A 13,099-nucleotide genomic window follows, 5' to 3' on the forward strand; every position below is an offset into this window, starting at 1 on the left:
TAGCATCTGAGTACTGTGGCCTTGGGCCGGGCACAGTTCTCTCAGAGCTGTTCTTGCAGAACTGTTCTGTCAGAACTTTCTCAGCACCACTGAACTCGTAGTGTGTCTGTTGTGGAAAAAAAGAAGGGAAAGCTGTTTGTCAGCTGCTTTGGGACTCCTTTGGATACTGAAAAGTGTGGCATAAAACCCCCAGCGCTTGTTGTTGTTGTTGTTCTATTGCCTTCTGCTTAAGGTAAAGGTAAAGGTATCCCCTGTGCAAGCACTGAGTCATGTCTGACCCTTGGGGTGACGCCCTCCAGCGTTTTCATGGCAGACTCAATACGGGGTGGTTTGCCAGTGCCTTCCCCAGTCATTACCGTTTACCCCCCAGCAAGCTGGCTACTCATTTTAGCGACCTCGGAAGGATGGAAGGCTGAGTCAACCTTGATCCGGCTGCTGGGATTGAACTCCCAGCCTTATGGGCAAAGCTTTCAGACGGCTGCCTTACCACTCTGCGCCACAAGAGGCTCTTGCCTTCTGCTTATCCTAGCCTTATTCTCTTTTCCAATCATTCTCATGATGTGACCGAAGTATAACAGCCTCTGTTTAGTCCTTTGTATTTTCTAGGGGGAAAGAAGAAGAGGTGTTTGTTTGTTTTTTATCCCACTTTTTACTACCCAAAGGAGTCCCAGAATGGCTTACAAACACCTTAATTTTCCTGTGTGGATTAGGAGAATCTCCTTCTAAAAAGCATAGAAAGTGCATTACCTAATGTATGCTGAATGGGTGCTTATGACCCCTGAAATACTTTTCAGGCTTCGAGGAACTCTGGAAGTGAGGCCAGCTGGCTGCACCTGCCTACCACCCCCCACCCCCGGAAGTGACATGTCACCAGACACTCCCACAAAATGTGACCAGCATTCTGAAGACCCAATGGGATAAAACGAAAGTGGATGCTTTCGGTCTGCTCTGTGTAGGACCTGTGAAGCAGTGGATCTCAACCCGGGGGTTGAACGACCCTTTCACAGGGCTTGCAGCAGGGCAAGCAGCTTGGACGGGGGCACTGCTACTGTTCCTGCTCCTCCTAGACCCATTATGCACGGGGGTTTTAGCGCACATTCGGGGTGGAATGGCGGTGAATAAAATCACTGATAACGCACGGTGCCGGCTGCAACCGGCCGCAGCTTTGGTGCATGCCGCCGAAAAAGCCGCGTTCGCGAAACGCGGAAGAAAGCGCAGCTTCCGGGTGACCGGGGCGCAACCAGAAGCGGCGCCCGGATCACCGCGTGCATAATCGGTTACTCTGGGTTTTGCCGCCGTCACGCCCCGCCCCGTGCATAACCGGTGTGCGTCGCGTCTTCCCCCTCCGCGCTTTCCATGTGACCCGAAATCGCCGTTTCGGCGGCCGTGCATAATGGGCCCTACAGGCACCAGCCACTCCAGCAGTGCCTCCAGCACAGTGCAGTCTCTTGCTAGGAGCTCCAGGTGGCGGCCCAGCTCAGCAGGTCAAAAGGCAGAACTGGACTGAGAAACCCCGGAAAAAAACCAATTTATATACAATCATGAACAAAGGATCTTCACGCCATTGGTCAGTTTCTGTTTGATTTCTGTGAAAGGACACTTGCATCATTTTATGGTTGGGGGTCACCACAACAAGAGGAACTGTGGCACTAGGAAGGTTGAGAATCACTGCTGTGATAGTCAACCTGTGGTCCTCCAGATGTCCATGGACTACAATTCCCTTGAGCCCCTGCCAGTGTTTGCTGTAAAGGAACAGTGGCAGTGGGCTCCAGTGATATCTAGTGATGCCAGGCACCACCTGAACTTTCACCACCTGAACCTCTGGGGAATTCTCAGAGAACCCCACAGTTCCAGGAAACCCTGATTGGGAATACCTTTATGAGATATTAAGGGGGAAATGTGTAAAATAGCTCAACACCTGAGTATTGGACTACTCGACAAAACCTCTATCCTTGATTTCTTCTTTCTGGTTCTACTTGGGTGCGTCTCTCTTCTTCTGTCTGGCAGGTATAGCCTGTCTCTACTACTTCCTAAACAGCATCCTGTTGGTTACTGCCACTGTCTGGTAGAATTGCACCTAGAAGTATGGGTCAAGGCAGTGGTCTTCCACCCCTTCAAGGCTTGCTGTCTGATGAGTATTTGGGAACTAGCATTTCATTTAGGGAAGATCCCAAACCTTAGGGGCCCACAAGTAGGTTTGGAGTCTCCATCCTGTTAGATGTGACACAGTCATACATGGATTGGGGTCCTCCTAAATTCCAGTGCATATTTTGTTGTTGCTGTTGTTAGGTGCGAAGTCATGTCCAACCCATCGCGACCCCATGGACAATGATCCTCCAGGCCTTCCTGTCCTCTACCATTCCTCAAAGTCCATTTAAGTTTGCATCCAGTGCATATAATGCCCTTTTAAGAGCAGGACCATGGTGCATGTGGAGAAGGATCTTCAGACTTCCTTCCTGCACCATTATCCTGTCTTCAAACAGTCCCAGTGTGGTACTTTAGGAAAAACTCACGTATGTCTGGAAATGATTGGCGGATCACAAGGAGAATTCTGAGCCAGCATCCTCAAGACTCATCTTCCAAGACATTCCATTGTATTAAGTTCTGACAGTCAGATATATTTAAGGTAGGAATAGGCACAAACAGGCTAACGAACTGAAGTTCCTGATGGATTTTGACCAGTTCAGAGTTCACAAACTCAAGTTCATGGCAGGTCAAGCAGCATGAACTTTGGATGAACTTTCAAGCAGTTTGTGGTGATTTATGCCAGTAGGTGAATGAATAAACTTCTGGATAGACTGTCTCAGCTCAATCTAAATGATTACCAAACTTCAAAGCAACAGCGGGGTTGGAACTTAGAGAACATGTAGAAGGCGGCTTTTAATATCCTGCTTTTCCTCCCTGGAGTTTCAGAGTGGCTTACCATCGCCTACACTCCCTTTCCCCGCAACAGACACCCTATGAGTAGGAGGGGCTGAGAGAGTTCTAAAAGACCTACTCTGCAAGAACAGCTCTAAAAGAGCTGTGGTTGGCCCAAGGTCACCCATATGGAGGAGTGGAGAATCAAACCCAGTTCTCCAGATTAGAGGCCACTGCTCTTTAGCCACTACACCAGCCTGGAACGAGGCTGATTGAAAGTCACAGAGGCAGCCAGTGGCAAACGATCTCCCAACATCCCTTGCATCTCGTGGCTACACTACACCTGCCATACAATAAATAAATGATCCTCCCCCACGCTCCTGAGTGGATGCATCCATGAGGGGGATTGTCCTCTCAACTACACCAGCAGCATCTACAAGCCCCGTCTCCCCGAAGAGTGAAGCAGAGAAGAGTGAGAAAACAGAGCAGGCTCAGAGAGTTGATGGGGAGAACACTTAAAACATCACAGGCACAGGACTGTGCGACCCAAGTGGAAACTGGAAGGCACAAGCCTTCTTTGTACAGACATTGGCTGGGAGATCGTAGCATCGAGTAGCAGCAGTGAAAATACTTTGGCTGCAGAAGTATATAATGTTCTCCCGAACTGCCGCTCGATATAGAACTGTTCCCTCTCCCCATGTATTTTTAATGTCTCTCCGTGCTTTTTTGCTTGGAGATCCTAATTAATTTCAGTAGTTTGGGTTGGGTTGGTTTGGTTTGGTTTGGAGCGCATAAAACCAGCTCTTAAGCCTTCCCTTCAGTCTTCGGTGTGATTGCTCTTCACTGCTTTTCCTTAAATCCTGCAAAACAAAACATAAACCTCTATTCGTTTCTCGAGTTGACACTTACTGAAGTAGCCAGCCTAGCTAAAACTGGCATTCACCATAACCGCTGGTCTCCTGGCCACCTTCTTTCAGCTGAACTTTAGCTCAACCCTTTTGCACGGAAAGATTCCCATCTTGCCATGTCCTACCGCAGAAAATGCCAGCCACAGTGACCGGTGAAACAGCATAGACGGAAACTCTCAGACCATGGCTGTACAACCTGGAAATCCTATTGACTCTGGCCATGGAACCTATTGACTCTGGCCATGGAAGCCTTCAGCAATTCATTTCAGTGGCTGAATCATAGAATCAAAGAATCATAGAATCATAGAGTTGGAAGGAACTTCCTGGGTCATCTAGTCCAACCCCCTGCACTATGCAGGACACTCCCAACCCTATCACTCATCCACAGTAATCTGCCACCCCCTTGAACCTTCACAGAATCAGCCTCTCCGTCAGATGGCCATCCAGCCTCTGTTTAAAAATGTCCAAAGATGGAGAACCCACCACCTCCCAAGGAAGCCTGTTCCACTGAGAAACCACTCTAACTGTCAGGAACTTCTTCCAGATATTTAGACGGAATTTCTTTTGGATTAATTTCATCCCATTGGTTCTGGTCCATTCCTCCGGGGCAAGAGAGAACTGCTCCATCCTCTATATGGCACCCTTTTAAATACTTGAAGATGGTTATTAGATCCCCTCTCAGTTGTCTCCTCTCCAGGCTAAACAGACCAAGCTCCCCCAACCTTTCCTAATACGTCTTGGTCTCCTATTTTGTGGCTTGTTTACTGTCTGATGTCTCTGATGGTTCCAAAGGGCATCATGTGCCCCCTAGTTTGAAGAACATTAATCTTGAGAAGTTGTCACATTACTTGGGGAAAGACTCCTACCTACAGAGAGCTGTCTCCCCGTTAGATTGATCGTGCCCTGAGGGGAGATTAAATACATGCCATGAAGAAAAGTAGCAATTTTTAAGAGCAACATCTCAACTAGCTTTAAAGCCCAGGTTGTAATTATATAGAATGGCACAATGGACTGGCACATCCATGTGCTGACTTGAGCGGTGGGAGGAATTCTGCCACAGTCTTGCCCCATAATCAAGTATACCAGCTCTACAAACTAGCATGCATCTGCCAGACTATGCCATCTAAAGGTCAAGGTATCCCCTGTGCAAGCACCGGGTCATGTCTGACCCTTGGGGTGACGCCCTCTAGCGTTTTCATGGCAGACTCAATACAGGGTGGTTTGCCAGTGCCTTCCCCAGCCATTACCGTTTACCCCCCAGCAAGCTAGGTACTCATTTTACCGACATCGGAAGGATGGAAAGGCTGAGTCAACCTTGAGCCGGCTGCTGGGATCAAACTCCCAGCCTCATGGGCAGAGCTTTCAGACTGCATGTATGCTGCCTTACCACTCTGCGCCACAAGAGGCTCTTATGCCATCTAGTGAGGTTTATACCATCCCGGCCCCCTCCCTTCCCAGGACAGGGATTTTATGGGCAACATTGGAGTTTAATCTATATTAGAAATTTTAATTGGAATCATATTTAACATTGTATTTTAGAATGACGTGCTTTTAATTTGGTTGTTTCTGCCAAGAAAGGGTGGAAGATGATGATGATGATGATGAAGTTAGCCATTCAGTCGAGTCCAACTCTTGGTGATCCTACGGCTCAGGTGTCACCAGATCTTTTGATCTTGCACCATTTCTTTTAGCTGCATAATGCTCTGGCCAGTGTCCATTTTGATTGTGTCTAGCCACCGTGTTCTTTCTCGGCCTGGTTTCCTTTCACCACTGATCAGTCCTAGCCTGATTGCTCTCTCCATTGAGTTGGATTGCATGATATGGACAAAGTAAACGAGCTGAAGTTTTGTGATTTTTTTCCTTCCGGTGATATATTGGGCTTTATGCGCTCAAGGATTTTGTCACTTTTGCCGTGTGTGGAATCCGCAGAAGCCTTCTGCAGGACCAGAGTTCAAATGAATCAATTCTCCTCTTGTCCGGTTTTTTCATAGTCCAGCTTTCACAGTCATAAGTGGTTTTTGGAAATAAGACAGATATTTCAAGTAATTAATTAATTAATATATACAGAACAGTGTTAATCACTAACAACTTTGGGAGTCCATTATTACTATCTTCTCTGCATGAACATTGCTACATTCCAGTTTATGTGCATTGATCTCATCTAAGGGGCAAGAGGGTCATTTGGCTCACATTTTCTCAGCAGTTGTAATTCTGTTGAGACTGATATTCCCAAGGAATGGAGTACAAATTTGGGAGGCTTTGAATTCAGATAAGGGTCCACCCTCTTCATACATTACGGAACACACAACTACGTTTGGGGTCATACATGATCATAAGCTGATCTTGCCTTGAGCAGGGGGGTGGGCTAGGTGGCCTATATGGACCCTTCCAACTCTAGGATTCTATGGATTGAGATTCACCTCATTTCCTGTGCATATAAGACCATGTTAAGATCAGGACAATGATGCCTGTTGAGAAGGGTCTTCAACCTTCCCTCCTGCACCATTTTTCATAGAACAGAATCACCACAACCACCTGGCCACTGTGATTCCATGCGACAGTCACCTCTTGGCTGGATTATTGTAACTCACTGTACACAGGCCTCCCCTTTTCCTTGTTCTGGAAACTGCAACTGGTCCAAAATTCAGCTGCTCAGGTCTTCACACTATCACCTTGGAGGACTCATACAACACCGATCCTTCAGCAGCTGCATTGGCTTCCAGTTGAATTCCAGATCAAGTTTAAGGTGCCGGTATTAACCTTTAAGGCCATCTGTGGTCTGGGTCCAGTGTACCTAAGGGACTGCCTATCCAAGTACACCCCCCCGATCAGCATTATGCTCAGCCAATGCCAACAGGCTGGTGATCCCTGGCTCCAAAGAGGTGTGGCTGGCCTCAACCAGGTGCAGGGCCTATTCTGCCCGGGCCCCCGCTTGGTGGAATGACAAGATCAGGTTCATGTCTGAACTCCAGCAGTTCCACAGGGCAGAGGTAGTCAACCTGCGGTCCTCCAGATGTTCATGGACTACAATTCCCATGAGCCCCTGCCAGCAGTTGCTGGCAGGGGCTCATGGGAATTGTAGTCCATGAACATCGGGAGGGCCACAGGTTGACTACCCCTGCCTCAGGGCCTGTAAAACAGAGCTCTTCCCCCAAGCCTTTGGCTGAGGCCAACACACTGCCCCTGGCATACGGTATCATAGCAGATTGACAGGCCTTCCCCTCCTTCTCCATGTCAATATTGTAAATTGCTCCCAGGTAACTGTGTGCTACCACATCAGGACCAACGAGGGTAGCAATCTGTTTCTACCAGCTTCTGTAAGCCTATTGTTTATTGCTCTTATTTTAATGGGAACTGTGTTTATTAATTATAGTCTTCTATTGTATTGTAACTAAAATGTTCTTAGTCACCCCGGGACATAAGTGAGGGGCGGGATATAAATCAAATAAACTTATTAAAAAGCTGATTCAGGTCCTTTTGGGCTGATCCGAATGGAATCACTTGGCTGAGGCCTCAATATCAGCCAAGCGCTGATCCAGTTGGATGGCTGGCAAGGGACATGGAAAAATGGTTTAAATGGTTTAAAAATGTCAGCCTGCTGTTATATGAAAGGAAATCGAGAAAATCAAAGGCAGTGTGAGTGACTTCTGCAATTTGTTCATTGCAGCTCTTGGTGAAGGAGATCTTTTGAGATTGCTTGCCCCACACACACCCTTTCCAATCCTGGAGCACATTCTGCAAATCTTTCTCAGCCTAGACCAGGGGTTCCCAACCAGGAGTCCATGGAGTCCTGGGACTCCGTGGGAGCTCTGAAGGGGGTTCATGGGAACTTTGAAGTGGTGTGGTATTGCAGGGGCAGGCTATCTTCTCAGTGCCTGCTCTTTTTCTGGTCTACATGAAGCAGAGTGGGGGGGAGGGTGGTCTGGGGAGAGAGGAAAAGAAAGGCTAAGGATGTGGGTAATGATGTCATTTCCTGGAGTCATTTCCTGATGTCATTTCCTGGAGTGTGGCAGGGGCGTGGCCAGTTGACATCACTTCGGGGACTCCTCTAAGTCTGAAAAATTATTTCAGGGTATCTGCCCTGGTCAAAAGGTTGAAAAAAGCTGGCCTAGACTAAAGCAAGACACCTGGAGCTTCTCCTGGCCCTCTCTCAGGTTCAGTTCTCTTTTGGCCATAAACACTACTGAATGACATTTAATGTAATTAGAAGAAGAAGAAGAAGAGTTGGTTCTTATATGCCGCTTTTTCTCTACCTGAAGGAGTTTCAAAGCGGCTTACAGTCGCCTTCCCTTTCCTCTGCCCACAACAGACACCCTGTGAGGGAGGTGAGGCTGAGAGAGCCCTGTTATTCCTGCTCAGTCAGAACAGCTTTATCAGTGCTGTGGCGAGCCCAAGGTCACCCAGCTGGTTGCATGTGGGGGAGCACAGAATCGAACCCAGCTCAGCCAGAGGAAATCCGCACTCCTACAACAATATACCAAGTAACAAAAACAGTATGAAGGAAAATGGGAGCATTTCACTGTAGGTCTCCCAGAACTGAACTCAATTCTGGGGTGGTTTTGATGGGGAGGATGATAGATGTCAAATCCGCTGGCCCTAAGCAAAAGCTTGATGACAGAAAAAAGGACCTATCCAATTTATAATAAACATTAACCATTTTCAAGTGAGTTTTCATCAGTGGTTGTTTTTCAACTTAATTTTTGTAATGAAGTCCTTCAATAGGATCCCTTCTTCTTGGCAGGATTGAAATAATATATCTGTGGCCTTTGGCTCACGGGTATGGGGCAGTTTAGTCAAAAGACTGTTTTTTTTTTAAAATTCAAGGCACATTCCTCATTGGATGAAAAGTTTGTGGGACTTGGGGGAAATAAAAATACTAAGAAACATTTCCTGGCTAGTTTTGAAATTATTCTGCCTAACAGCTCATTGTTCATTTGTTTGGGGATTTATATACCACCCCTCTCAGTGGTTCTATCCTGGGGCGGTTTACACAGCATAAAATTCAATAAACCAATACACTTAATCAGAATTTAAATACTAAAACAGTTGAAAATAATTTAAATCCACAATTATCATCGTTGTGTCAGCCAACAATAATGACTCGTAGCCAGTCAGGTATTAAATTGGAGGACTCAGAAGGGAAAAGGAGGGCGGGAGGGAGGCTCAAAATTTGGATAGTTAGGAGGGCAAGAGAGTTATTATGTAATTTAGTTATTAGAAGACAAGTGTGGGGAATAGAAATACATACCTGATACTAGAGAAGCAGAAACAAAAATAGACAGGTCTCTCCCTGGAGGGATTTACAGTCTAAGGCAGTTGACAAGTGATGTGTGATCTGCCTCCTCACAATATTTTAAACAAAGCAACATTAGGAGAGAAAGAATGGCTACCACCATTCTGCCTACCACCTAAGATAGGATTCCCAGACTCCAGCTGGTGGCTGGAAATCTCCCGGAATGACAACTGGCTACAGGGCCCATTCCACTCACCTTCAGTTTGGTGTAGTGGTTAGGAGTGCAGACTTCTAATCTGGCATGCCACGTTCAATTGTGCACAACCCCGCATTTGCAACAGCTGGGTGACCTTGGCCTCGCCACGGCACTGATCAAGCTGTTCTGGCCGAGCAGTGACATCAGGGCTCTCTCAGCCTCACCCACCTCACAGGGTGTCTGTTGTGGGGAGAGGAAGGGAAGGCGACTGTAAGCCGCTTTGAGACTCCTTCGGGTAGAGAAAAGTGGCATATAAGAACTCCTCCTCCTCCTCCTCCTCCTCCTCCTCCTCCTCCTCCTCCTCCTCTTCTTCTTCTTCTTCTTCTTCTTCTTCTTCTTCTTCTTCTTCTTCTTCTTCTTCTTCTTCTTCTTCTTCACAACTGGATTTTCCTGTGGGGAAGATTGTTCCGACATCTCATGTGTATTACCTGGGCAGAGTCTGCACTTACTTTCTTTATTCCATTGTCAATCCTGTTGAATTCAGATCGCTTTGAACTCGGGTCTTCTCCCCCCCTCCCCATTGAAACAGGAAAGTCTTCTGCACGTGGTTAGGGAGGCTCAGAAGGTGGGGGGGGAGCCAAGCCTCTTTCTTTCTTTTCTTGAAGGGGGGGGGGAAGAGGAGCCAGGCAGGGAGCCTCGTTCTTTTCTTGGAGGGGGTGGGGGAGAGGATCAAAAAAGGCAGAGGAGGGAGGAAAAATCCAGGACCGACAGAAGTTGAGAGAAATTAGGGGCTTCTCCTTTAAGGCAAGTGTGTCACATGACCTGATGTAGCCTATCAGAGGTTCTCTACCATGGAGCTTTCTTTCCCAAGCTGGATATTCAGGATTAAAAGCAGTCTGAGATATCGCACAATAAAGGTAGGGTCACTCCGGATCAATCCTTCTTGCTGCAGAAGGAAAATTAAAATCGCCCAAAATCCAAACAGAAATCGCATTCTGTATAGAGGGCAGGGACTGAATCGATCTGGGGTTGGAATAAAAGCTCCGTGCAGTTTACACCCTGGTTTGGCCATTCAGGGCAATCCACATACTTTGTTAGTAATGGAGCATGTGCATCGCTCATTGAGCATGTGCACAGACCACAAGCCACATTATGCCCCATCAAGATCTTTCTCTTCCCCAAGCTTTAGAAGGTGGACTTATGGCATTATACCCCACCAAGGTCCCTCTCGTTCCCCCCCAAAAAATCCGCCCCTCAAATCCCCTCAAATCCCCAGGAATTTTCAAACCCAGACCTGGCACCTCTAAGATCACGATCCCAAGGCCTAGTAAGAATGCCCACACCCTCAGAAGAGGGGCAAAGGGCGGCTAGGGGCCAGACATTCTCTAAAATGCCTCTCCCACTGTGGAATGCCTTCCTCCTTGATGCTTGAATGGTGCCTGTCCTATTGGCATTTTAATCCTTAAACTGGGCCTGAGTGAAAGCATTTATCTTCATCGAGGGTACTAGATCATTTTTGTCGATTTCTAGTTGTTGAACCTGAGCCTGGAAAAATATGATGGCACGTTCTTGTTGGTTGACGTTTTATCCCCGAGCATTTTATTGTTGGGATTTTCTCAGTACTTGTACTCTTTCCAGTTGTTTGACTGTTCTGCTTTTACTTTGGTTGCACATTCTTTTATTACTTTATTTTTTTTTACTTTTCTTATTAGCTGCCTGCTGGTTGGTATCAGCTGCCTTTCATAATTTCCTGAAGGGTAGAAATGTTCTAAGTAATAAGGAAGAGGCAGTCTAATCCTGTCCCTGCACCCACTCAGAATCTCTCCCCCTTCCCAACAGCTTGCTCACGGTTAGGAGGAAACGTGTAGGTTCCTATTCTCTTTTCTCCCAGCTGAAAGAAAACCATCCTGAGGTGGGCCATTCTGAATGGAGAAATGATTCTGAGTGGGAGGCAAAAGTACCGAGTAGCCCCTTCCACAGCTGTCTCTCTGCTAAAACAGGAAGCCATCGGAAGCTGTGTTTTAAAAAAATCCAGTGGGGAGACATCTTTTGTGATCTGGCCATTAATTCTGATAATGGGGGAGAGACAACAGAAGAAGAAGGAAGGAAGGAGAGAGAAACATCTGTTCCACATAATATATCTCTGGTAAGGCCTTGGAGGAGGAGCTGGTCTCATGGCTTAAGTGCTACTCAGCACTTAACACCCACTCAGGCTGGCTGTCCTGCCCATGAGTGCCGCCTCCTCCAACTGGCTTGCCTGTCGGTCAAGCAGCCAGCCAATCACTTTCTGTCCCCCACCCATGACCACCCCCTCCTCCTCCCACTTCCCTCTAAGACTCGGAGGCTGCAGATCCCTGCTGCATGAGAGCTGCTCCTGCCAGTGAAGTCCCCTCCCAGGGGCATCCAGCCTCAGCCATTACAGGTCCTGGGGGGAGGGAGAGCCCATCTACAGAATTCTTCCACCACCACCCCTAATCTAGCACCTGTTGCATCCATTTTCTCCAGGGAACTGTTCTCTTTAGTCTGGAGATGAGCTGTAATTCCAGCTGTAATTCCAGGGGATCACTAAGTCCCCACCTGGGGGCTGGCATCTCTAGCACAAACACACACACATGCAAATCAAAATTTGGCATTGTGCTCCGCTTCAAAGTTTCAGGCTGGTGGGAACATATTTGAACTTGTCAAAAGGGGATGAGAAGAGAGAAGGAAACAGGGAGAGGCAAGGACATGAAGGCAAGAACCTTGTTTATTTTTTTAATGACCTTTTAAAATCAGAACTCTATCGGCTGGGGGCCAGTCAGACAGTGGATGGTTATATCTGGACCTAGAAGTGAAGGGCTCATGCTGGAAATGGGCGCCTTCAAAACAGCAGATAGAAGACATTGTTCAAACATTCTGCCCACTTAAGACAATGCACTTTCGCCGTGCTTTTGCAACTGGATTTTCCAGTGCGAAACAGGAAAATCTCCTTCTGCAGTGCATTGAAAGTGCATTATCCATTGTGTGCGGAATCGGTCAGGGGGCCGGGGGGCTAGTATTTCTACAAGGCCTGGCCAATCAAAAGCCTTCCTACTCCCAGGCAAAGACAAAGGTAGGTAATGCAAAATCCCATTTCCGTCTCGGCCTGAAGTGAGTTTTGAATTTGCTCAGGCACAATTTGCGATAGCTTAGCTGGCCGAAGCCCCTGAGGATTCTGGTTCCAGCCTCGTAGACAATTCTGAGGTTTCCAATTCCTGATAATAATGCAAGGCTGGCTGGAACTGGATCCCATTGCATTGGAAACTGTGAATCCCCCAGCACCAGCAAGTATATTTTAATTGCAGCTCTGCTTTAAGGCTGCTAAGTTTAGACCGAGCAATGGCTGTTGACTCACTGAGGAGGGTAAGGTGCACCAATTCTGGCTGTCAGGTGCCTGGGGTGCGTAACGCCCCCTCCTGCAGGCCGGGAGGCAGGCAGATGCACAGCTACCCAAGAGCTATCTATAGTAACTTTCTCTTTTTGTTTGCTTCCAGCATCCTCGCCACGGCAGGGACGCATTTCAACACCCATGTGGACCTGCGGACTCTGCGGGCGGTGCGAGTGCTCAGGCCTCTGAAACTTGTCTCAGGCATTCCCAGTAAGCATCCGGTTCCTCCTCCTCACCTCCCTGACCCGCTTCCACTTTCCCGTAAAAGGGAGCATGGACCACTTCTAGGTTTGCTGCTCCAAGTTGGGATAAACCTGGAGGATTTGTGGGTGGAGCCTGCAGAGGGCGGGGTTTGGGGAGGGGCTTCAGTGGGGTATAACGCCATCTGTTCCACCTTCTAAGCGACCACTTTCTCCAGGGGAACGGCTCTCTGTTGCTTGAATTCCGGGAGATCCCCAGGTCCCACCTGGAGGCTGGCATCCCTAACCACTCCCTAG

At 47.7% G+C, this 13,099-nt stretch overlaps 1 protein-coding gene across 6 annotated transcripts in view; it reads left to right on the forward strand.

Moving 5' to 3' along the window:
* The window catches only part of CACNA1E (calcium voltage-gated channel subunit alpha1 E), a 584,956-nt gene that overhangs the window by 304,890 nt on the left and 266,967 nt on the right, over positions 1-13,099 (forward strand). For all 6 annotated transcript variants that reach the window (XM_077332237.1, XM_077332232.1, XM_077332235.1 and 3 more), the window contains exon 6: positions 12,709-12,812. In XM_077332237.1, coding sequence (XP_077188352.1) covers positions 12,709-12,812 — 104 coding nt within the window. The remainder of the gene's footprint in view (positions 1-12,708; positions 12,813-13,099) is intronic.

Source organism: Paroedura picta, chromosome 4 (assembly GCF_049243985.1).
Source record: "Paroedura picta isolate Pp20150507F chromosome 4, Ppicta_v3.0, whole genome shotgun sequence".
NCBI lineage: Eukaryota > Metazoa > Chordata > Lepidosauria > Squamata > Gekkonidae > Paroedura > Paroedura picta.